Source organism: Lagopus muta, chromosome 11 (assembly GCF_023343835.1).
Source record: "Lagopus muta isolate bLagMut1 chromosome 11, bLagMut1 primary, whole genome shotgun sequence".
Classification (NCBI taxonomy): Eukaryota; Metazoa; Chordata; class Aves; order Galliformes; family Phasianidae; genus Lagopus; species Lagopus muta.
In genome coordinates this window covers 18376425-18402216 of record NC_064443.1, presented here as the reverse complement: position 1 = coordinate 18402216, position 25792 = coordinate 18376425, and the positions used below count along the sequence as shown (strand labels likewise).

Genomic DNA, 25792 nt, shown 5'->3' with positions numbered 1-25792 from the left:
TGTGCAAAGTGAGGCTAACATCTGGCTCCACAGCACAGCACTGCAGAAAACCCATTACCAGAACACAGCAGTGCCAATGCACGCTCTTTGTCTGGTGTTTTTGAAATTAAATTTCAACAGCACAGTTTTGCATGTGAACTACTCAGGGCAGGACAATTAAAGTAGCTTCTTGACTTGTTTTCTTCCTTCATAGCCTTTGATAGTAAAAATACTGTGTTACCATTGAAACAGCAACAAAACATTGTCTTTCTCATTAATCCATTCTTAAGGAAAGAACACACGTCGTGCTTATTGCACTCCTGGCTTCTCATTCACGCTGGGATGCGTTATTACTCAGCAAATAGTTTCCACAATGGAAGAGTGACTCAGACTTTCCCGGGTGTCTCCCTCTGACTGCAGTCAGCTCTCCAGAGCTGTGTTACTCACTCACGCTGCCATTTAACTATCAAGAAGCAGATTTACCTCTTTCACTACGCGGTAGTTGTAGCTGCTCGTACTTTCAGGCTTCTGTGACTTGCTGTGACCTTCCTGTGGATAAGAATCAGGCAGTTTATTAGAAGCTTGCAGTATGCTCTTCATGAAGACTGAAATTACTGTTCTAGGGTAGTGACTGCTCTCTTCCTGGAAAGGGATGTCAGCCTTCAGTTTGCCGACAGTCTCAGCCTCAGAAAAATACGTATAATTATCCTGTCAAGACCTCTGTAACATAAAATAATGTGATGGTAGGATAATTTTAGAGACAGCAACCTCCCGTCCTTTCCTTCATTTGTCACATTCCGTCTGTAAGCAGGTCCTCTCCATCAAAAACTCTCTCTTCCCCTTTACTATTATTGTTATTGTACAAGGAGCAAAGGATGTCTAACTAGGCACAAGGAAGGCAATCAGTAAATTACTTGCACTCCCAACAAAAAGCATTCATTTCCCAGGGACCATTTCTTGCATTCTTCCATCCACTGTTTTCTATTTGATTAAAATGATAGTGAGAAAAGCATTTAGCTAGCCATAAGCCACATGTGTGCAATGCAGGAGCCCAGTACTACCAGGCACAATAAAGCACCAGCATTTAACAGGTTCTTTAAGCACTATTCTCTGCCTTTTAATAACAGTAAATAGTTAAAAGTGAAAAATATTCAGGGTTTAATCAAGACTTCTCTCTATAGTATTGGATGTCGTATGGATATGGTGCTTTAGCATACTCTGTATATCTTAGCATCCATTCATTAGCTTCACTAGTGGACTTAGTATAAAACTCAATACAATTAATAAACACACCATGCTAATAGCTACAATGAAGTCATAAGCAACCCCACATTATATATGCAAATAATTTAGCCAAGGGATACAGGAAAAAAAAAATCAGTTATGTTGAGAGCACATTCCATCTGACTGACTTTGGGCGCAGGCACCCTGGTGTCAGAACCTGAAGCTGACATTGGAGCAACATCATACAGTTCTGAGTAGTTTCCATCTGAGACTAATTGCCATCAGCTGGTCTAAGTTCCCCCCTAATTCTTGCCTTAGTCCAAAACCAGCAGTCAGCATTACCAGGCCATGCGACTTGCTGACAAGACACTTGTTTCAGTCACAGGCCTGGGAACAGTTACATTTTCAGAAAGCATTAACATACAAATCTGGAGAAGCACAACCTAATTACCTCTTTTTTCTTGTGTTCATTTTCACCTGGCACTCCATCCATGGTCTCATCAGGGCCCTGGCCTTTGTACACCCAAAGCTCGGATTTTTCCACAATAGATCTCAGCTGGTCCAAATCTTGCTTTATCTGCTTGTAGTTGTCAACATCTTGGCTGGTAACAAGCAGTTGAACCTTATATGAATGCAACCCATTAGTCACACAAAAGATCTTCATTCTTTTTTTAACCACAACACATACGTTCAGATGAAGAGCGATGCTTTTAATGAACACACATACCTGCTTAAAAGCTTGCAGAACTTCTTGCCTCTGACTGAAGTGTCGGAAGAGAAGCTGGAGTGCTCCAGAGACCAGAGGAGGATAATCGTGCATCGTTAAATGCAGCAGAACTCTGAGGAACGTTCTGCCACCGTGATCATCCAAATCCAGGGGTGTATTCTCCTCACTGGAAACAGAGTGTAGGAATTTACTGGAACATTGGGCTTATCATTCCAACAGGTTTCTAAGCCTATCCTCCCTGTGGTGGAAAAAAATCTCTTTCTTTTTAAATGAGGAGCATATTTATCAAATGCTATATGAAGACAATACTGTTTTGGTTTTTATTGGTGTGCTGCTTACTTGGAAGGCTATTCCATAATCTCATTACTCACAGTTCACTCAGCATGCAGCTGTGTGCAACCTATGTGTTTCAGAGACAAATTAAGACTAATTATTTGTCCCTACGTCAGTCTTATCCTACTGCTCAAATAATTCCTGTCCATTCCTAATAGTATCCTTTCTATCCACAAAATACAACCATTCCTTCGCATCCAGGTTGCAATATTAATTATGCCAAGCTCTTGTAGTTTTCCTCTTTGCTATCTGTTCTCTGTATTTCCTTTCTGTAGGTGCTAAAATATCCCTTTTTGATTTCCTTACCAATGAGACCCTGAATCTTTCTCAAATTCTGCTTCCAACCAAATACACACACTTGCATTACCAACAGGTTATTAATTCTGTAAATGAATCTCCCCTCATTTAAGTAATCAGTTATCTTAGGTTTACAGAAAGGAGCTGCACCTCTCTGAACAGCTTAAGGGCTATTAGAACACACACCTTCACAGTGTTCCAACAGAGGGAGTGGGTGGAACATCAAGATAAGCCCAAGAACTTTAAGTCTGTCACTGATTTTACAGCCTGTGATTTAAGAAAGGGTATAAGCAACTCCAGAAAGAAGGCAGGTACTGAAGACAGGGCTTGTTTTGTTCTATCACTCATGTGCAGTCTAATTCTGTGTTATAAAAAAACAAGCATGGCCAAGCAGATCTGTCTCAGAAGCTCCTTCCCTACACAAACTTTTCCACCTAAGATTTTACAGCAGCACTGAGCTTAGATGCACTGATCCTCCAGCTTCGCTTTCACCCACACAAGCAAAGCACTGCAGCAAAGATCTTTTTTGACTGAAGGGCCACCTGTACCCTCTCCATAGCTTTTAATTTAAACAGACATTACTTCAAGCTCTATCAAGGGTATTTCAGGAAAACAAAGCCTACGCAACTGGGGCAGCTGTTCCCAATCTTTTCCCATTTACCACCTCACTTGCAATTGCAATCCACAGTCCTTATGAGCACACTGGGGACTGCAGCGCTACATCTTGATTAGTGCTACTGAAGAGATACTTTCCTTCCACCAAAGATTCCTTCAGCTTGTTCTTCAATATGTTCAAAGTCTAGGGCTCCTAAGAACAGAAGAGCAGACAAATATGCAGTGTCAGAGTTGCACCAGAGATGTTTCTTCAGTCCAAACACATCTTAAACCACAAGAGTTGCTGTAGATGTATGCCAGAGTCACAGAAACCTGAACACACACGTTACTGAAGCAGTATGCTGATACCCTAAGAAAATACATCAACCTGCCATCAGCTCACAAACTGAACTCATAACCATTTCAGCAACATCCAAGTTGGACCGAAGGACTGATGTAAGTTTCAGAGGGGTTGTCCACAGGGAACGCCTGACTGCAGCCAAAAGTTCCAAAGCAGTGGCAACAATACTCCTATGGCTCAACAGACAGAAAGGGCTCTGTGTTTTCCAGTAGAAGGTATGTACTATTTTACTGGCAATAATTATTACTCCAAAATGATAAAAGAGTAAAGCATTCGGCATTTTTTTGCAGGAAGTTTGGCAGCTGCTTCCCTCTCTGCTGCCCCATCTCTCCAAACAGCAGGAGTGACAAACATCAGCTTGAGCTGAATGCCACAGGACTTGCAATTTATACATCAGTTTACTACATGACCAACTCTTGGGCACAATAGGCAGTGAAGTAAAAAGAACATTTTGAATAAAAAACTGATGGTAAGTACAAAACTGAGACTACTGATGTTACCAGGCAACCTTCTGTTTGCACTGCTTCTGTGGGACCAATGTTCACACACCAAAGAAAGAACCTGAATTGATTACTAAGATTAGAGAACCTTTCCTAACACAAACTCATTCTTTGCAAGGTAACTAACCTGGTACATTTGCTGGCATTTCTTGACTACTGCTTCCAGTGGGTGACTCAGACATCTGGGCGTTGCTTTCATCAAATTCATGTTTAAATATACAAAGTAGGCAGGAGATCCTGTAGTCCAATCTCACATTCAGAATGAACTGATGACACAGAAGTAGTAGAAATGTTGAAATGGCTTGTTTGTTCCCAGTGCACACGCAGACCATTTCCACAACACTGAACTCCCAACACAAGATCAACATTTTAGAAACGTGGATGTAGTTTGCAGAAGAGGTATTTGGAAATATGCACTGCAGTGCTTTTGTTGTCGTTGTTGTTTTCTAGTCCCAGACTCATTAATTTTTTTTCCAGTGACTTCAGTGAGTACAACAGGCACACAGTAACAAAACCTCAGAAGTAAAAGCCTTTGCAGAGTTTTAATTCCTCACTGCTGCCCAAACCATGCATCCTCACGTTTGAGGGAAAGTGCTTAATGCCAGGTTTAATAAGCTATGGTAAAGGGGAATACTGACACATTAAAACACCCCACTGTGACATGCCAGGCCGTATGAGAGAAGTTCTTGGTTTAACTAAAATTAGACATGGTGAAAGGAAGTGAATCAAGCCTCCCCTACGTGCTGCATCTGTTGCTGAGAGGAAGGGCACGACCTCAGATGCAGCTCCGTGCAAAGCCTCCCACAGAGGGCAGGGGGAAGGCACACCATGGCTTTCCTGCTGCTCTGCATGCTTCCGCCCACACAGCCTTTTCAGCATTTTGGCCTACATGAACTCGCCCATGAAGTTCCCAACAGTTCTCAACTTGTACAGCGAGGGAGGGAAGATGGATCTGAGCACAGTATTTTTGTGTCACATCTAGAACAGAGCTGTGGAAAAGGGGGGAAAAAAACCCTTTTTTCTTCATGTTCTGAAGACTAGGGAGTGAACAAGAAGGAAAAGCCAAAGACGGAAGGGACTGCAAAAGACTGGGAAATGTACAGGCATCAACTGTTCAGGCTGACAGTTATCCAGAAACAAGCATCAAGCATGACTCCCCTGCTTGGGACACTTAACAAGATTGTCCTGGAGATCCAGACAAACTAAGACAGTGCAGGGAGTAAGAGCAAGAGCTCTCCACTTCAGCAAATCAGCCCTTCAAAAGCCACTGTTAAATACACAAGAGTCTGCTGTAGATTCAAGCCTGCCACATGGTTTCAGTCACTGTACCATATTATCATATGTACAGTGAGTGCTTCCTGTATGAGAAAGTTGCCTTGTAAGACTTGAAAACAGGTACATACAAGGCAGGAGTAAATGAAACGGTTGCATGGCACTATACTGACACTTAAAGACAGAACAAGATGTCCAGTAGTTTATGATGCTGATACCTGAAGTATTTCAATGATCTTCAGCTTCGTATCCATCACCAGGATGTCCTCCTTCTCTGGCTCAGTCTGCTTGACATTGCCCTCAGGAGCAGCAGCAAGTGGGGTCATGGGCAAGAACCCCCCACCTCTCAGCACCACCTGGGTCATCAGCTCCCCGACTCCATGGATTGATCTCATCACATTGCTCCCTTCAGAGAGGTAAATAAACGCGTAATTATGTTGGTGTAATGGGACTGCATTAACAGCCCAAGGACCCTTCACATCCTACAGAGAACTTGTGTCAACATTAAAGGCAGCCAGACACCTAACTCCCTGGAACAGGTGAAAGTCAATGGGAGCAATGGTTCAGAACCGCCCTGCTTGCTCCCTCTTCCATTGTAGACATCACCCTGCTTTACAATCAAGCCACAGAAGCACTGAGTAGAAGGTGCTGGAAGCAAGCTAACATTTTTACACCAACTAGAACCTGCTGGTCAACAATCATTTCTCAGTCTTACCTTTGCTTTCCTCGCCTTTTGCCATTTTGGTAATAGGGAAGATGGTAGTGATGTGCACACAGTCTAATATAGCAAGGAGGATTTTGGTTAGCCTGAGGAGGTCACAGAAGTTGTAGAAACCAAAATATATCAGATTTCTGGCCAAGTTAACCACCTACAAAAATAACAATAAGAAGTCTGATCAGTACTAAACATTTTGCTATAAAAAATCAAGTTTTAAAAGAGTGAAAAAAATCAACGCCATGGCTGTGAGTCATATTCTGGTTGGGATACCTCCTAATTCCATACTAGACTGTATACTTCTGCATGTCATTAGAAAGTTTTCTACTTGCTCACAAATACTACAATGCTTGTGGCACAGGTCTCCAGCGACAACTGATATTCCCTGCTACCATTGATACTCCCTAGCTACTGTATTTGTTTCATTACAAACCAGCTGAGATAGGTCAAGACCAGAAGGTACGTATAAATTGCCTTTATGGCTTCGTGTGACAACACATATATATATATGCCACATCCACAGACTACTAAGTTCCCCCACAAGTCCTCCCAACACACTGCCTCACAATCCACAAAAATACTTTCACATGTAATGCAAATATTGAACACAGACCAATCAGCTCAAATGTGTTTCTCCATTTAAATTACCATATTTTTAATCAATAATCTAAGAATACTACTGCACACATTCTCTACATTTGATTGCACAAACAGACAACATGGACTGGACAATAAGCCATGGAGGATGGCACTGCTCTATGCATTGTGGTACTGTAAGATGGAGAGAATATCTGTGCATGCAGTCGGAGTGTTTAGATTTACTGACCATGCCAGGAAAGCTTGCTTTGGTAGTAACACAACACACGAGAAGTAAAAAAGTCGCTGCAATTTTAAGACATAAGTTCACATTCATTAACTGCATTTCAAGAGCAAACCTCATAAACCTCAGTGGATGTGTTGTTTCACGAGAGGAGGGCAGCAGGCAGGGCAGCTCAGTGCTGAGTGCTGCTCATCTTCCTGCTGCTGAAAAAAGCACCAACATCCCACCAAAAAAGGTTAATACAGAACTGGATAACTACCTCAAAAGTGAGCTTATTCTTCTCTTTATCAGAGAAAGGGAATCTCTGACACACCACATCTCTTAAATATTCCTCTACAAATTCCATTGTCTGTGCAAATCTCTCTTTAATTTCATCTTTGGAAGTTCCGCTGCTATCATAGCTGAAGGGGAAAACAAACAGAACACAATTCAGCACAAATGTACACAGGGCTGCTTCCCCCAGGAAAAGTCAAAGGCTCCTGAACAGTCTGTCCAATGGACAGTCAGGAAGCTGACACCAGACTTTCCTGGCTTTTGCTGCTTTATCCCATAGGGTCACTTTTGAAACTACTTAAAAGTATCCAAGAAAAACAAAACACAAAACAGAGTTTTGTCCCAGTAAAGTCGCTTCTTTTTTAACTGCAAACCGACAAGCTGCGTGCAGCACTCAGGAGAGCAGTTGTGGCCAAGAGATGCTGACTGTGGATGTTAAATAAAAACAACATTCATTCAGTGCAGACTTTTTTTTTTTTGCAACAGAAACATTATGTTTCTCAGTCTGTGCAGATAACTGTAAAAAGAAAATCCCCGTTAACTACCTTCTGCACTCCTCCCTTTTTGATCATGCTTCACCCATTGTTTAGCTTATCATTATTCTATTTTGGCACTTAAGGTTGACTATGAGCTGATGGTTAACATGATTGTCAATTCCCGTTTCCCTGTTTCGTTCAATTCTGTTCAACTGTTGTTAAATTATTTCTACTATAAAGAGGTGATAGGGGGTTTGCAGTCAAGAAATCAATTTTCCAGCCAGGTCGAGGTTTTGTTTAGGTTTTGTACCCCTCTAGCAGAATATTTTCCATTGGTGATTAAGCAGCATGACTGCATCCAGCACGTTACTCGTTTCTGCACTTCCCCTTGTTTTTGCTATTGATGGCACTAGCTGCTGTACAGACAACCAGCTTTGAAGAGTCGCTGCTCGGATCAAATCAGGCAAGAAGGAAACAGCCCTCCCTCCCCCCTTCTTCCCCTCCCCAGGGTCACTGACCGCATCACCCCCATCGAGGCAGACACCACAGTGTTCTGCAGAAACACCACCCTTTCATTCTTCACACCACACAGACAGGAAGGTGGTGTTTTTACTTCTTTTTTGTTTTGTTTTATTTTTTTTTGACTGAGGAAGATCCTCTCCAAACATTACAAGCAATGAATCTGCTACATGGCTATAAGAACAAATTAAAACAGTACTAAACAACCATTCGGATTGATCCGGTTTCATTTAAAAATACTACTAATAATCAAGCGATGGAATTTCCTTTCCCACACCATTCCAGCAAGTACTTACTCATCAATTGCAATTTCAGAAGGAATCTCAGACCACAGCCGTGCATACTTCACTGGTGTAACTTGCTCCTGGGGGTCCCGATCCACATGCATGTGCAGCATCAGCCGGCAGAAAGATGCTCTCAGATCATAGGGCAAGTTTTCATCAGACATGCAGCGGAGGATGAGATCCACGTCCAGCTGGCCAGAAATCTCATTTATGGCTAAGTACTGGCGATCAAGGCACATTCTAGCAAAGAGGTTTAGCTGGTATCTTTGGGGAGAGGGGAGAAACACAAACAAACATTTCCAAACCATCCACTGCCTGTAGCATTGATATTAGATGCAGTAACAATGGATGAATTTTCTACTTTCCAGTCTTTACTCGAAAGAAAAAGAAAAGGTATTAACCAAACACTAGTAAAAGTGGAAAGGGTGTAAAAATAAAATAAAAGGGTTCTTCGTTTTCTGGAGAGTTATACAGAAGCAATGCTATTACCAAAAGTTTTGTAAGGATCCAAACAGCACTTAAGGCAGCTCAGCCTGAATACTGTAGAAGATGGAACACTTCTAAGTAATGCTGATGCCATGGTGGTTCACTGAGGAACAGCTGGACTACAGAACCCTTAAAAGATACCTCAGAAATACTGAACTCAGTTCCCTCCAGTCAAAGAGATGGTAACTGAAAAATAAACTGTTCCTTAGCTTTCCAGCCTGTGGGAGCAAATAACTGGCATTTAAGTTGTGCACACTCAGCAGACTGATAATCAACCTTCAGTCACCAACATCCAACACTCATAAATACTCATAGATTTGCGTTGAGCAGTGTCAACTGTGAGATTTCCTAGAGAAATGAATGTTTAATTGACAACAGATTGCTTTTCATCTCCAAGCACTCCTTATGGTAGTTTAACCCAACTTTACACTAAATTGTAGTGGAACAGGCTGCCCAAGGAGGCTGTGGATGCCCCATCCCTGCAGGCATTCAAGGCCAGGCTGGATGTGGCTCTGGGCAGCCTGGGCTGCTGGTTGGCGACCTGCACACAGCAAGGGGTTGGAACCAGATGAGCATTGTGCTCCTTTGCAACCCAGGCCATTCCAGGATTCTAGTTATTTTAACATGCACATGACTATAAGGTGGGCTAAAAGTAATTAACGCTGGCAATTCTGCTTAGAAGAAAGTATAATGCAGTGTAATCCATTTTGAAAGCAACTATAATTTTTTATAAGTTGATATTATAAAAGATCATATTTTAAGTACAGCCCTCCAATAGGTTCAATTGAAAACACACTGGGAAGTCTACTGAAATTATTTCAGTGCAGGGGATAATGCAAAAAAAAAAAAAATTAAAAAAAAAATAAAAAGGTACCAAAAAAATCTCTCTGTACTCCCTGTACCACCAGAGCTCAGTCTGTCACACTGCTTGCAGAAGTTTAAAACCCAGACACAGGAATTTGGTCTGGGCTGAAACTTGATCTAACACTATGCCAAGAACTTGGTGTCTTGTCAAGTCATCTGGAAACATCACCTCACATTAGAAACTGCTAAAAGCACAGCTCCAACTGCACGAAAGAACAGTGCATTAATCAAACCCAACCTGTGGCATTTTGTATTTTTTTTAAAGTTCATACACTGCCCTGCTGAATTCTGTAGGACTGCTGAACACTGACTGCAGAATATTACAGGAGCACCAACCACAGGAGGCAGGGGGTAAATAAGTTTTTCTCTTCTAACCAAAAGTAAAACCAGTTGTACACTGAAGTCACCCCCAATCACCATTTCAACACAGGCAACCTACACAGCTGGCATTCAGGCTGCATTAACATCCATTTGCATGGAAAGCAAGCAGAAACACAGGCATTAAATGGTGTGCAAGTTTAATGCACTGTAAGCCTCAGCTAATCTTTTCAAATCAGTTTAAACTTTCCCATGCTGATAATTTGATTTCTAACCATGAACCTTAACGCTTTTAAGCTCACACCTCACAGAGTCACTTTTTAACGGCTACTTCATCCACGAGCCCAGCATCCTTTCCCCCAATTTAACTGAAGCCTATATACTGAAGGCTTTTCCCCACGATTTAGATGAGCTTTGTTAGCCAGCTATTGCACATGCTGTTAACCTGTAATAGCTGAGCACGTCCCGATCTTCCTTCTGCCCTTCTTTAGCATCCTGAGCCAATTCTCTGATACTCTTACTGCGGATTTCCTTGTTACTGTCTCTCCAGAATAGCCACACTTCTTCCTCATCTTCTCCAACTTCCAAGGCATTTTCTCCACTTGACACTTCTTCAAATTCAAATCGAGAGAGGACCAGCCTGCCAGAATGAAGTGTGGTTAGACTAGAAGCTGCCAAGACCCATGCAGAGCTTTCAGAACATTTCTTTCAAGACACTTGCTGAAATGTACTGGTGATATAAAAGTAAGTAATTTTATGATTCACCTGCATTAAGAAAACAAATTTTATTCTTGAACTATGCCAAGTAAAAGTTGAATGTCACGCTCATTCTGCAGTAGCAATTTATTACAGAAAGTCCTTGGGTTTTATTACTAAAAGCAGTGGAGTAAATTTAGAACGTAAACCTTTCCATTTGACAACAAACATTTCATTCAACAAACAAGGAAGATTTGGTAAACAAAAATATCTAACATTTGATCAGTGATCAGTATCCCATAAATACTGGATAACTGAATAACTGGGTCAACACTTTTCTGCTTATGTGACAAAGCTAGAAGCAATTCAGCCACTAAAACAGTAACTGTGCTCTTTCTTTTGCTTAAGAACTAGAAGCTTACATATGAAACATGCAAATCAAGCATATGAGATAAGAGCAAATAAAATACGAGGCAACTTTAAGCACTGATGGAAATAAATTAGTCTTCATGCTTTGATGAAGAGAATGACCTCTTCAAGGATATTCTCAGCCACGTGGATTTTGGGTACTACCTGACAAAGGCCTGCTTCCCTTTTACAGTATTTAGATCATGATTATCTGGACCCTATTCCACGTATTGAATAATCTCATCATGATAAAAAAAGACAACTGGGATTTGGTGCCTGCAGTGATGCTCCATCAGATCAATGCAGAAAACTAGAGACCAAAACCCTACAGCTGGGGGGAGAAACAAGAGAGCAGAAATGCATCAGCTTCTGCTTTGGTGCAAGCTGAGTGCAGAGTCCACGTACTGCCCATGAGGTGCTCAGACAGCTCAGAGATGGAACCAGAAGACAGCTTATGGAATCCTGTACACCATTCCTGCAAGGTTTTCTACTTGAAGGAAAGAAAACAAAATATCTGAAAGGAGTCTCTGACTGCAGGTCTGAGAACAGACATCACAGACTCCTGCAGTCATCAATATCCATTTATTGTGCATCCAAAGAGGACTCTGCACATATTTAACTGCTTTCTCTAGATGTGCCAGAAGTGCTCTCAGCTTTGAATCCCTTCCCTTCTGTTTCACACTAGGAAAACCATCTCTAAAGGCACTGACTTACTTCGTTTCAATGAGTATGTCTGCATTTGCTGGATTCAGTACGGCTTTACAAATCAACTCCTGTGTTACTGGAATAGACTTGTTCATGGAAACGCACAGATCTGAGAGATAATCCAAAAACCTGTTGGAAAACGTAAGCCAAGAGGGTATCAATGCGTGCTGAGGTTTAGACTGAGGCAACCTATATTTCAGAAAGAAAACATTCAGAACTCCGATGTAACACCACAGAGAAGATCCTTGCCTTCGCAGGGAGTTACGGCAAATGCCAAAAAAGAAGTGAACGAGTTGTGCTCACTTGCTGGTAAGTTGGCAGGTGCAGATTTTTCTCAGAAGACTGAGGAAAACGGTAACTGTGTATTTAAAAATGCAGGTCTCACCTGGGCTCCCTATTTTTCCTCACAAGACTAACAAAAGTATCGATCTCAGCAGCTGTGATGTGTTTCTCCAGGAGCTTGCGATTGTTGTGAAGCAGTGCTGTGATAGTGTCCTCAGCCAAGACATCGTAGCCAATTTGTTTCTGCATGAAGCCAAATTGCTTTGCAATGTATTCCTTTAATCAGAGGGAAAGAGAGAGGTGATGTAATTCATTCTCAGAATTTCAGAAAATAATCAATAACAAAACAAGACATTTGTTAATTCTACCACCCAGGCAGTGACTGAGTTAGATTCTAATTGTTCTTCCTTCACAGTCTTAACATCTCCCTTATTCCTGGACTGGATACCAAAGAATTTCTCCCTATCTGAGTCTGGTTTTTAATAGCTGGCAACAAAAAAAACTATGCATCCTCAGTTCATGGGCCAACTTGCAATGGAGCTTGTAGTACACAAGAGTGAAGAAGTTCACCTGGATTGACAGCAATTCCATTGTTTTCTCAAATTCTCCTTACAAGTATTGCTATAGTTACACTGCATGTAACCTCTGATAGAGTCGAAAGATGACAGTAAAATTAAGCAATCCAAAAAACATCTTGCTGACTGTACAACCACACCACAGCACAGCAGGAGCAATATCAGTGGTTTCTGGAGCAGGGTAAACGTTAGTACTGCTGAGAGCTGCAAACATATTCCAAACCTGATTCTTCCTGTAATCCTGCTGAGAATGCCTCAGCACCCTGTAGCAGAGCCTGCAGATGTGTCTGAAGGGAGCATGACGTTGGTCTCCCAGCTCCTCCAAGCGCAGCATGGGGCCATCGCCGCTGTCAGTGAACGGCGCTTGCAACAGCTTGAAAATCTACGGATTTATTAAAACCCAAACATGAATCCCATGAGGCATTTGATGAAAACTAACGTAAAGGCACTGTGTTAACATTCATCAATTTCAGAAAGACACGTCAGAAACACACTGCAGTTGCTGTTTGCTCCTAGGCCACACAGCAGCCAGGATCATCACTATATTCTATAATCTTTTCTTCTAGCAATACTACGCCCAGAGTCCACTGCCAAGCTGCCAACAGCTAGAAACTCAGCGGATCCTTTGGTCCCACCATTTTGACCAGGTTCTATTACTAGGATCTCCTTTCAGACAACCCTTCGTGTAGGCATAGCTTAGAGAAAAATGCAGTCTACCTGCTTTAGGATATTCTGTTCTCTCATCAGTTTTTGCCGTTCTCTATTAGGTTTAGAAAATACCACTTCAAGGACGTCTTGCCCAGAATTAGTTCCACCAGTAACAAAGTAGACCAAATCCTCCAACAATTTGGTAACAGATCTACAGAAAAGTCACAAGTTGTTAATACAAGACTACAGATTCTATCTGTTAAAAGAACGACAGTGTGAGGTTACACAGATTTCATGTTAAGGACAAAAAGCATTATTACTAACCCAGATGTTGGATAAAGCACCAACGTTTGCATGAAATTTAACCTTAGGAACGAGTGCTCCCTATTGTTACAGCCTGTTACAATAGCACAGGTACAACAGTCAAACTGCAGAAGCATTAAGACAACGACATCACTTTAAGGCCACTATATGATCACTAAGTTTTCAGCAGTTCTCTTGAATTGCCAGAAAAAAATCAATCAGGTTATAATCTCCTTGAGGCCAAAAGAAAGACACGGCCTATGGAAGCACGCGGGTTTGACACAGCAGACTGCACATTCTTTTTGAGCGGCCACATATTTTTCAAAGACATTGCCAGAGGATTTGCCATAAGTCATATGTTCACTCTTCACAAGATGGATTATAAATTCCCACACTCATTTTGCAAAGCCCATCAAGAGAGGCACGCTACGGATTATTCCCCTACGTTCACAACAGTTCCCATGCTCTCATTTCACAAAATGAAAGTGAAGGGCTGACAGAACACTGCTTGAGAGCCTCCACTATGTGCACGTATCAATAATAAAAGAAACAGGTCTTGAGTAAAGCAAGCAGTATCCGAACTACTTGTTTCCTTACCGTCTTTCATTCTGGGTTATTGTTCCTTTTTCCAGTTTGCCAGCAATGGAACCTAACACTTTACTTGCATCATTTGCAAAGTCCAAGTCCCGAACCTCTGCAGGAGAAACTGGTACTATAGCAAAAGCTTCTTTGTCCTCTTTTACTGGAGAAGTACCAATCTAAAACCCAAAGATTACTATCAGAATCAAAGGCAAAAAAGCAGTATCACTAAGTATGTGAACAACTAGCCCAAACAAAGAGCCCCACTGCTACGCAGATCCACTCAGACAACATGGGAACAGACCCACTCTGTACAAGCTCACAGGTGTTTGCAATACAGAGAAATGTCAGTCTGAGATTGCAAAATGTTGCCATAAAGAGGAGAAAAAAAAAATCTTCCATGTGCTGACTGCCATATACCAGAGATTTAACGGCTAGCTATTGAGCTACTATGGAAGCCTATGAAATACTTTGTGTAGGCACTATTAATTACTGTTATACTGATCATTGTTTGACAAACTCCAAAGTCTCAAAGGACTGGAATTCCTACCTATAAGCAACATATAAGTGGAAGTATAGAATAAAAGGATGCAATCACAAAAAATTAACAAAGCTTACCTTAAGCATCACAGGTTTCTCTTCTTCTTTATCAATAGGGATATTTGTACTATGAACCCAGGTGTTAGTGCAAAGGTGCCTAAGTCTGACATAAGAGTTCCTAAAAGAAAGTCAGAAGTTTCAAAGTGTGAATCAGATTGCCAGGCAAGAAACCTTAGCATTGTTCAGAAATGCAAAATGTCAGCAGGATCAAGTGGAAAAAAAAACATAACAACAAAGAAAGTAACAAAACTACTTATATCCAAGCTGCCGTAACAGGAATAACTCTTTTTTCCTTGTTAATTTATGCTAACTTAGAGTATCTGCTCATTCAAAGAGGCAGCTGGATAAAGTCCATACAACAAATATTTCTGGGGAGGAGCGGACAGCATAGAGCCTGCATTCAAACTGTGCATCTTTGAAAGGTACAGTGTCTTTCAAGTAGCAAGAGGTACCATATGAACAGTTAACTAACCAGATACAACAGAAAATGAAGTGCTAAGCACCAGTCATGTCCTAGCAAATGCAATACAGACAGGTACTGGGAAGAGCACTACAGACAACAGATTTCAGCCAGTTTCTACACTGGCAAGAAAGACACTTCATCTGTTTTCCCATCTATAAAATGGGGTTCTGTTACCAATAACTCCACTGTGAAGTACTAGAGTAATGTTCTAGGCATTTCTACATTAATTTGAAGAACCACCTCAATTTCAAAGGAAAAAAAAACTGTGAGAAAACAGCTCAAAATTGCTGGCCATACCTGGGGACGAGGCTGTCTCCTCCTCGCAGGGTGGTGGGGTCCAACTCGAATATGGAGGAGATATCATTTCCTTCAGGCACAGACACCAGAGAGTATGCCATCTTCTCCTGAGCACTGCGCAAGCCTCTTCTGGAGGCATCCTGCTCAGGGTCCTGCTGTGGAAGAAGTCCCATCACAAAGTCAGTTCAAGCTCTCCAGGCCCAACTGCCTGTGTAATTTGTAGACCTAACTCTGAACCACTCCAGGTCCTGCAGAAGATTACTTCTGACTTGGGGCACCAGCAGCTCCTCGTCAAACATTTCCTAGCTTTCTCCAGCGTTAATAACTTCTGAGCATTCCTGGATTGATACACACATTAAATCCTAGACAACAGAAGCTGTGTCTTGCAGAGGGTAACAGAAGAAACTCAAAACCCCCCAGTCATTCACCACACAGTGCATCAGGAACTCTGACCAGCTCCAGATGATGCACATCTGGTGAGATGGCCACTCTAGACACTACTGGCTTTTGAAATGCATTTGGCATCACTGGAAGACAGGCACCCAAAGGAGGCTGAAAGCAAGTACCAGTCTTTTGAGGTCTTGATGCAGGGCATTCCAATCCCTAAAAATACTGAATAGCTACCCAGTGTTGTTTGTGCCTCAGAATACTCTGTCATTTGCACATTGGTGTTCAGTGAACTTGGCTGCAAAATAGTGACATTTAAAGTCTTTGGTTTTGCACAAGGGAACAGACAGTTAACTGCACGGAACAGAAACACATGCTGGGAATGCGCCATCAAAAGAAGCCAGCATACATTCAAGGGTCCATCTGGAGGCTTCACTGGAGAAACGTGCTCACTGGGTTTGAATTCTCCATGTTTCAGCAGTGTCCTTCATCCCCACAGTAAGACAATGGCTAACATCCATGATGTGCCTTTGACACATCGGGAGACAGCTGGGCAGATACAAGAACTGCGACAAAGCTGACAATGGAAACCAATAAACTGGGAAGCAGGAATTGAGGCAATTTAGGGAGGACTAAACTTCAGCACCAACACTGACAGAAGCAGCCCACTAATACTGAAAGGGTGTTACACGGTGTCTCATTCATGCCCATTTAAACTGCTCTTCCACTGAGCTAAAAGAAAACAGCAACAAAACAGCTATGCAAAGAAACCTGCAGTTCTGCACAGAGCTCACGTTTGAATGAATTTGAAGTAATGTATGAAAGCAGAGGTAAGCCCACATCATGTTGTCATGACTGAATGTTAAGCAGTGCAGTAATTTTATGTCAGAAATGAATTATGTGCTCTTGATCCTACTCTTCATGGTCTATTTTTGCCACCTAGTGGTTAAAAAACACAGTAGGGAAAAAAGTACACTTCTGAAGCCGAGTGTCACCATTATTACTGCACTCAGGAATAAGGCATTAGTGCACTACCAGCAGGAAGGATATCTATAATGACAGACACATTGATTAACTTTCAAGTTAAGCCAAAAAAAAACAGTTTAGCATTGGATATTTTTCCCCCTCACTGGAACAACAGCAGTGTGGAGTTTTTGTTCGTGCTTTTCCCCACTGTACAACTACATTTACTAAAGACCAGCTGGCAGAAGATGAGTGTTTGCTAAGCTACCAAGAAATAAGGATAACAGTTCAGTATCTGGGGGCAAGTGCGAGCTTCTTAATGGCTAGGCTGTGATGACAAATCCCTTTCAGAGGTAATCTCATCCCTGCAGCACTATCAAAGCATTCACCTCCTTTTAAATATGGGAATAGTTCCTTCTCAGTTCTAAGTGTAGCAAATCTCCCACTACTCAGGATAAATGACTGAGAAATTCACATAAGCCCACAATTTCATCCAAGTTAAAAAACGTAGGCTAAAACTGAAAATGCTGTTCCAGTTCTGTTTTCTCCCATTGAAGCAATGTTTCACTTTGACACCAATGAGAAGCTTCTAACAGAACAAAGCATCAGCACACCCAATCTTCAACATAAAAATATTTACTGAGAAGGACACAGACTTGCTTTCATGAGAAAGAATGGAAAAAAGAAGGGCACTGAAATCATTCCCCCCCGCCATTCTTTCTTTCTAGGCCCTTCAGCATGGCTTTCCCGTGACACACTAAAATGAGAGGGTATTCATGAATTGAACAAGGAGGCCAAGAATGGCTGACTGGCACAGCACGATGTGAACATCCCACTAGGAACACATGACATTTGATGTCAACTTTGAGCAACTTGCTCTTCAGACCTATACAAAGAGTGCTTCAAGAAAGCAAAGGTTTAAGAAAGAGGAAGACAGAAAGACACACTATGAAGTGGGAAGGTAAGGGGTCCAAGCAACACGTGAGTTTGGTCACAGCTGTATTGCTTCTCACTAAAGCCTACTCCAGTTTTTAATCCCCTGCAGGGGCCCTAACAGCCCTCAGATGACACACAATTTCTCAGCATCTGCACTAGCAACAAGGCCTCAACGATCTATGCACTGGCCAACTGAGTACCAGAGCCTGTGCAAGCCCTCTCAATTAGGGGCAAGATCATACTCTTGCCTATACTTACTGAGGATTGACACTCCTGGTCATCTTCCTCATAGTCAGGGTTTACCTGATGAAACAGAATCACATGCATGTCAAAACTCTAACAGTGCTACAAGTGGGAAACAACCTCAGCACAATCTAAACTTGTTTTGTAAAAGATGAGCTCTGCTGCTATGGTTCTACTGGGCATGCAGAACAGATATAATACATAAGTGGATTTATTTCTAATTGGCTGATTAGCAAACCCAAAATGTACTGAAAAAGCTCAATACTGCACCATAGTTGAAAAGGATTTGTTCATGTACACATGACAAACTGCTGCTGCTTTTCTAATCTACTTGTTAGGAGTAGGATATTTAATCCAGACCTTTCCCACTGAAACTCTCATGTCAACAACATGAGCTAAGACAGCCTTTCTGCCCTGCTCTGCACCCTTACATCCAGGACAGCCATTATTTATAGTGGTTTGTATACAGGCATATTGGTATATCTGTGCCCTGAAATACTTACAATTAGTTTTAATGAACATTTACAAGTGTTAAGCAGCAAAACTCACAAAATTATAATGCTTTGACATTTTATTCATTTCATTTTATAAGATGCCTTGAAATTTTACTTCAGTGTGGAAAGATATCAACTACAGTGAGCAAACCAGACCTTACTTTGTGCTTGGACACTTAAGCATTATCTGCAGTTCTTACCAGCCTGCTCTGAAGCCTAACTGTATTTCCATCTTACAGTCAGTCTTTCCTATTTGGAAATCCATGACTTGAGAGAAGCTAACACTAGATGATGGAACTCATTTTCCCCAGAGGGGCTCAGCCACTTAAGAGCTATTCAAATACTAATTCAACTTCATTCTCACTACCCACAAAACAGTAGACCAATATTCAGCACCTACCCTTTGTAGAAGAGTAATTGCCTTTAGAATTCGTACAGGAAGTGCAATATGTTCAAGACTATCCCTGTACTGCAGCATTCATCCGAGCCTCTTTAACTGACTTCCACACTTACCATCCATGTTAGTAATGACTCTAAAGGACCCAAACACTGCTCTCCTTCCCTCATCTTTTTAGGGTGCGAAATGGGAGGTTTTCAGAAAGAATAAAAGGAATAGGATGCTGAGAAGGAAAGGCAGAGAGCTCCTAAACAACCCCAACACTTACCTCTGCTGCTAAGTAGTGCCCAGTAGCAAGGTGCTTGAACCTGAAAAGGCTGTTCCAGTACCCTGCACCACCACGGCAAGGATCATGCTGTACCACCTGCAATGAAAGGGGAACAGTTACACTATACATGAGTGACTTCTCTCTTTAAATACAGTACTTCACATATCTATTTCCCTTACAGGTAAAGAGGAAACATAACGAAGAGCTCCAGGGAGGTGGCGGAGTCTCCTTCTCTGGAGATGTTGTAGACCTGCCTGGATGCCTACCTGTGCGACCTGCTGTAGGGAACCTGCTTTGGCAGGGGGGTTGGACTCGATGATCTCTGGAGGTCCCTTCCAGCCCCTACAATTCTGTGATTCTGTGATGTTTTTTTTGGTTGCTGGGTACTGACTAGTGCTCCATTTGGAGTTTCTGGTGGGTGATGGCAGGAAGATCAGGGCACAAGCTGGCAGTTAAGTAATGAAAGAAAGTGCTCTCAACTGGCATCGTTGCTAGGTTCTTGAAACACTTCCTAAAGAGATGCAGCAGAGCCATCAAGTTTCACTGGAACTAATATTTAACTAGTGTGCTGTATCTAATGTTCAACCTTCTGAAAGGTCTGAAATGGAGCAGTATTGTACAGAAGTACTGGAAGAGAAATCTGACGGACTGCAAACTTGCCCTGTAGCAAGCAGAACCTCCAACATGAGCTGACCTGTTACTCTGTGTTGGCCGCTCCAGGTACACCCACTTAGGAATACTCAGTACAGCTGATCTCTGCTTTCTGAGCAGGGACTGCACCACCTCTGAGCACACTGCACTCATCACTGGGTGACTGCATGCACATGAATAGTTACAGCAATCATTGGCTTTTGTGGTAAGGCTCTCAAGTAACGCTCATTACAGGTAAGCTTTCAACAGAAATAGGGGAAAAGCTGTATATCAAATCAGATACTTCTGCAATGACAATAGGAAAAACACATGCAGCATTACAACTAATTCTATGGCTCTCACAGGCAGTACAAATGGCAAACGTTTAAAACCATACTGACATAAAATAGCTCTGGTTTATCCTTTGTACCAATAGAGGGAGAGTATTTTTTGAAACCAACGATGGCACAGATGTTAGTCGCTATGTAAAAGCCCAGTACAGTGAAAAATGGTTCAGACAACGCACAGTCTAGCACAGGTTGCTATCTCCTTTCAAATGAGATATGTATAATCACAGCATTGCACACCAGAAACAGAATGTTCAGAACACTCTGCGGGACAGTTGAGATTATTAGCTGGCTTTAGATTTCAGAGACTGGTAAGAAAAATGACATCACAGATGCTTCTCTGTACTCTTTTCTGAATTGTCAAGAACTCGTATTTCAGAGCTATCCGTTACAGCATTAGAAATCACCCTCAGTTTTGATTTCACACAGAAAACATAGCAAATAAAGGAAATGTTAAATTCAAATATCAGGAAGACTTTTAGCTAACAAAAGTAATGCAGGCATGTGGTTTTTAAAGAGCAGCAGCCACCACAGAGCCACCCCCAGCCCAGGTCACAGTTCTTATCTTACCTCCACCTCCCACAGTGCTTTTGAGCTGGTTGCAGAAGTGGCAGACTGCCTCCCCGTCGTTCTGAGGAAGACGTGCTGCTTCTTTCTGTGCTCATCACAAGTCAGAAACTTCTCCTGCTCTGCATGAAACAATCTTACTACATCCCCCTGTCAAAGCCCAGAATGCATGATCAGTAGAGACAGAGACATTACCCACTAGAGAACAAGTTACAAGCAAGTAAACTTTTGAGTCTCACCCCTTTGAGGATGTCATCTTTATTATCACTCCATTTCATGAAAAGGACTATTTTCCAGCTTGTATTGCAATTCACAGAGTTGACCTAAAAGGAGAAACAAAACTGTTAGTCCCACTGTCCTGTGCTTGCATAAGCTCTGCCACAGAGCTACTGCCTTATTTTTTTAACCTGGTGCTCATCAGGGTACACAAACTCCTGCATTACTTTAAATAAAGCCACTTCTGCATCTGCTCATGAAAAATCTAACTACAGATCTGACTCACCAGTAAGTCACGCACCATAGAGCCATGGCTATTGATCTTGAAGAATAATCTCATTTCTATCCAGTCAAAAAAAACAGATCAAATTTCAACCTTTGTTCAGTGCACAAAAGCTACAAGAGAAGTCTTGCAGAGACATTAAGGAGATGAGTTACAAGATAATTCTTAAACATCACCACAGGTGCTAATGAATTTACCAAGGTTTAATTTTCCTACAACACAAGCCCTAGCAGCTTAGCTGAAATGACAGAGGTTTGTACAGCTGTTCCCAACTCCTGTGCTACCAGCTCTGTCTGTCTGCCCTTACCTCATTGCATCCCGGATTATCAACAAGCTGATGACTGCTAGCATGAAGAGGCTGACCAGCGTTGACAGGGTTCAGGACTACTTTGTCTCCAATGACAACCTGTAGATAAGCACAGCATCAGACAAACCTGCAATCTCAGAAAGCATGTTTTTCTGTTTTCTGTTTAAAAAAAAAAAAGAGTGATAGGAGGAAATTGCAGCCTTGTAGTTTGGAGAGATGCCGGTCTGAATACAAAAATCAGGATTCCATTGCACCAGAAGCCTACTATAGATTCAGTCATTCAGGCAGGAAAATAATCCCATACCAAGGGACTTAGAGGCTTACAGAAGAAACATAGCCTGTAATTTTGGTAACAAATCTATCTGCTGCTTCCCATGAAGTTGTTTCATTGGTTAACATTTAACAAGTAATTCCGATAGCAAAAGGTCAGCCAAAAATCCTCCTCCTCCAAGATGCACTTTCATTTGTAAAATCAGACTCTCGACCAGGCTGGCATATGACTCAAGGCAAATGCACTTTATTATGGACAGCAAATGTCCTGTTCTTCCCCTCTGCCTGGGCCAAGCCTTACTTAAATTAAAATACAAATCCTTCTCTGGATTGAAGACAACTGGTCATTACGATAAAGCACCTGCAAATTCACAGGATTTGAAGAGGTTAATGGCCACTACAACTGCACTGCCTTGTGCTTTGGCATGCATGCGTGCAAGTGTGTGCAAAAGGAACAATTACATGAAAATGCTTGGGACAGTTCACAGGAGGAATTATTTTATAAAGCCCACTGAATTTACGTGCCAAGCGTACGGCTGGGTTACAGCACAGAGCACACTAATGCTTATTGATGCTGTGTTTTAGACAGACTGTACAACCAGGTGACTCAGATATTTAATTTCTTCAGTTTGATGCATGATCTCTTGTACAACAGTAATGCATTACATACCAAATGAGTTATTTTCCAGTCTTCCCATGAACAGAGCCATTTGATCTCATTATTACCTCATTCTTCACGTAAAATATTTGAGTAATTTTGATTCAAAGCTAGCAACACCAAAAGCTCAGATGCTAATCACTTACTCCAAATCTGCTGAAGAACCTCAGCAGTTCCTCTCATTTAGAACTGGACAGGAATTGTGCACAGCTACCATAATTAAGCCCCTTATTCCTTCCATTCACCCATTGCATGTTTTCAAAATACAAGTTACCATAGCAATTTTTTCCTCTCCCTCTCGACAGGAAAAAGGTTGTTTCTGCAATATCATGCACTAAAATACCTGCGTATTTCATTAATTGCATGACAGACCTCCTTCCAAGCTGCATGCAAACAATACATGAAGATGATTTTCTCAGCACTTACACTGTCTCCAATGGAGCGCAGCTTGTAGAATGGCTGTATGTAGAACCAGGAGCCTTCATTTCCAGCTTCATCCAAGGTCACCCTCATGGCATTCTTCTCTAGTAGAGCTGGCAGTCTCTTATTTACTGTTAAGTATTTGTTACTTTTTAAGTGAAGCAGCTAGAATAAGAATTAGAGTTCAGTTCTAGGAATGCTCGTTTTTCCTCCCCTCAACAGACAGTGAGCATGTATAGGACAACCACAGTGTTACACAGGAATCAAAGTAAAACCTAAAGCATGTTATAGGAAAATCGTGATGAATTCAGGCACGTTTCTGCTGGTGGTTATTTCAGTAGCACACTGTGCTCCTGCACAAAGCCCTTCCAGTTAACCTAACTGCAAATGCTTTAGGACGTGCCAAAAGGTAAAAGACAACCAGCCAACTTCATGCAATAACCAAGCCCACTCTGTCGTGCTCCTCGTCACCCACTGCCTTGAATTAGGGCAAATCAGACCTAGTTGGTAATTAGCCCTACTCCTGAAGGGCTGCAGCACCAAATCTACTGGAAGGTAAGTCTGCTTTGGTTTCAGGGTGATCCAGCATCTGCTCACGTTATACTCCAGTTATTAAGGGTGCCTTTTTCAATTATGTAGTTATTGTTCTTTCCATTTTTCTTGGGTTTGACTTCAGTATTTCTCAGTCCCCAGCACACGGTATATCCTTTGCTTAAATGGACTATAGCTGATTATATGTGTTCACTTTCCTCTGTGGCAGATTGCCATTTGATGTCTGATCACCTGACTGCAAGAAATTGTGCTTGGAACTGCACAGTGCCATTTCCACACAGCCAGTGATGCAGCAGCACAGAAAGCATTCCCAATGAAATCATTACACGACCTCGGAGGAGAAAAAGCACAGCTAATCCATCACAAAAAACCCTGGTCTATCTGCATCCTTATGGACATCAGACCTTGCTTCATGGGATCACACTTCAGAGTGCTGCCACACTACTCAAACCTACAGATTCTTCTCAATGAACTTCATGAATTTGCAGTCACTCTCTCTAGGACTTTGCTTGAAGCCCCCCATTCAGCTTGCAGAGATGCTCACAACTCACCTGGATAACATTGCCATACTGGATAACTGTTCCCAGCAGCTTTCTGTTCTCAGTTTCATTCTGCTTCTTTTCCAAATCGGCTGCATGCTGAAATTAGAGCCAAACAATTTCTTTGCTGTTTTATAGCCAGTGTGGCCAAAGCACCAAGGTTATCTGTAAGTGTTTCACAGAACTGGGAAAAAATGAGTGCACGATACAGCGTGTTCCTCTTTGTTATTTCCAACAGCATTATTTCTCATCGTTTTTTCAATTGTTTGGTCACCATTTAAACAACACATCTTGAATTTGACAAAATTTTGCAATAAAACACGAGATAAAAAAGATGGGAGAGAAATAAACAAGTGCTTTATCATATTCCTGATGGTAGAGCAGGATTAGAAAAGAAATCTTAGCGACCGCACAGGAAGTTACCTGCATGCTATATTCAAGTTCCATAACCTTCAGCTCATACAGAATTTCTTACTCTTAGAATATTGCTATGTATGATAACCAGCTCTTTCTCCATGAGAGCCTGGGGTACAGCTGCTCATTCAAACTCAAAAAAAACCCACCATTCAGAAATAGAGTGCTGCATAAATTGTTGCATAATTTTCTTTTTATTACTGAAAAACATTTTCTTTTCCTTGACTTTAGAGTATAGCATCGATAAAGATTTATTCGGGTAACACAGCAGTCCCTCAGCTATCCGTGACAGTAACCAAGAAAAATCCTCTGCCTGCACAGGGTGGGCTATCACATGATTGTAAACAAGGGACATCGTGTGCTCTGTGGAAACATGATTAAGGCTTCGGACGGCTTTCAAAACCATCTCCCACATCTGACTGTCACTCAAGGAGAAAGAAGCACTTTCTCTGGCCACTAGATGTCAGCTTCTCAAGCAGCACTGATTCACGATACCAAAGAAAGACAAGTGTCCCAGATTTTAAATCCCTTAAATGGCATTAACTTAAAATAACCTGACCTCAGCAGTGAGCATGCCACAGCAGACAATAAATTGCACCAGCAGGCAAACAGAAGCCAAAAAAGGCAAGTGAATATGACTAAATCCTGCATCGCTGATTTTCATAAAAACTGCATGTCCTGCTAAAGAAATCCAGTTACGAGCAGAGGTAACAGTTGCAGGCACACATTCTGGGGACACAGCCTGCTTCCCCTCTAAGATGTATTACAGAAAACGCAGGAGTTTTAGTGCCTTCCATGTACCAATAAGTGACATGGACTCATCTAACTGACAGAAAAGAGTTTTGGTGCACAGGCAGCATACACATGATCAAATTATTTTAACTCCATGCACCAGACTCAGGCACTGGGATGGATGTGACTGCGCACACCCACCGCAGAGGCTCAGTGCTAAACCATTCCCAGTAGAACGGCACAGCCTCAGGCTCTCCCAGCCAGCCAAGCAGACAGCAGGTGCAGGCTGGGGCACGTGCCTGTATGGACACACTCAGCTGGGGATAAACACTGGGAAAAATCAAATCCTGGATCTCTGCAGGGACCCCATCAGAAAACAGGAACATAACAGTCCCAGGCACCTGAACTGGAAGATACTAAAGGAAGAGAAGACAACTTTAAATGAGACAGCAATCCAGAGCAAGTACACAGTGTCTTCCCCATGTGATACAGCATCTAGAACATACCTTTCCTTAAAATACATGAACCTGCACTTACACTACGCAGGCATTAACTCTCCCCTCCCCTGACA

The 25792-nt window shown here is 42.0% G+C and overlaps 1 protein-coding gene across 1 annotated transcript in view; it reads right to left on the bottom strand.

Moving 5' to 3' along the window:
- The window catches only part of ITPR1 (inositol 1,4,5-trisphosphate receptor type 1), a 149443-nt gene that overhangs the window by 86006 nt on the left and 37645 nt on the right, over positions 1-25792 (bottom strand). Inside the window, exons 5-28 of the mRNA XM_048957818.1 lie at positions 24088-24174; positions 22991-23149; positions 21637-21735; positions 21070-21153; positions 20834-20980; positions 19287-19382; positions 18143-18187; positions 15599-15753; positions 14857-14956; positions 14257-14417; positions 13426-13567; positions 12932-13090; positions 12237-12409; positions 11861-11980; positions 10488-10682; positions 8387-8638; positions 7082-7223; positions 6003-6156; positions 5506-5693; positions 4143-4281; positions 3310-3368; positions 1931-2092; positions 1655-1825; positions 463-528 (exon numbers count right to left, since the gene is read on the bottom strand). Of these exons, the coding sequence (XP_048813775.1) occupies positions 463-528; positions 1655-1825; positions 1931-2092; positions 3310-3368; positions 4143-4281; positions 5506-5693; positions 6003-6156; positions 7082-7223; positions 8387-8638; positions 10488-10682; positions 11861-11980; positions 12237-12409; positions 12932-13090; positions 13426-13567; positions 14257-14417; positions 14857-14956; positions 15599-15753; positions 18143-18187; positions 19287-19382; positions 20834-20980; positions 21070-21153; positions 21637-21735; positions 22991-23149; positions 24088-24174 (3255 nt within the window). The remainder of the gene's footprint in view (positions 1-462; positions 529-1654; positions 1826-1930; positions 2093-3309; positions 3369-4142; positions 4282-5505; positions 5694-6002; positions 6157-7081; positions 7224-8386; positions 8639-10487; positions 10683-11860; positions 11981-12236; positions 12410-12931; positions 13091-13425; positions 13568-14256; positions 14418-14856; positions 14957-15598; positions 15754-18142; positions 18188-19286; positions 19383-20833; positions 20981-21069; positions 21154-21636; positions 21736-22990; positions 23150-24087; positions 24175-25792) is intronic.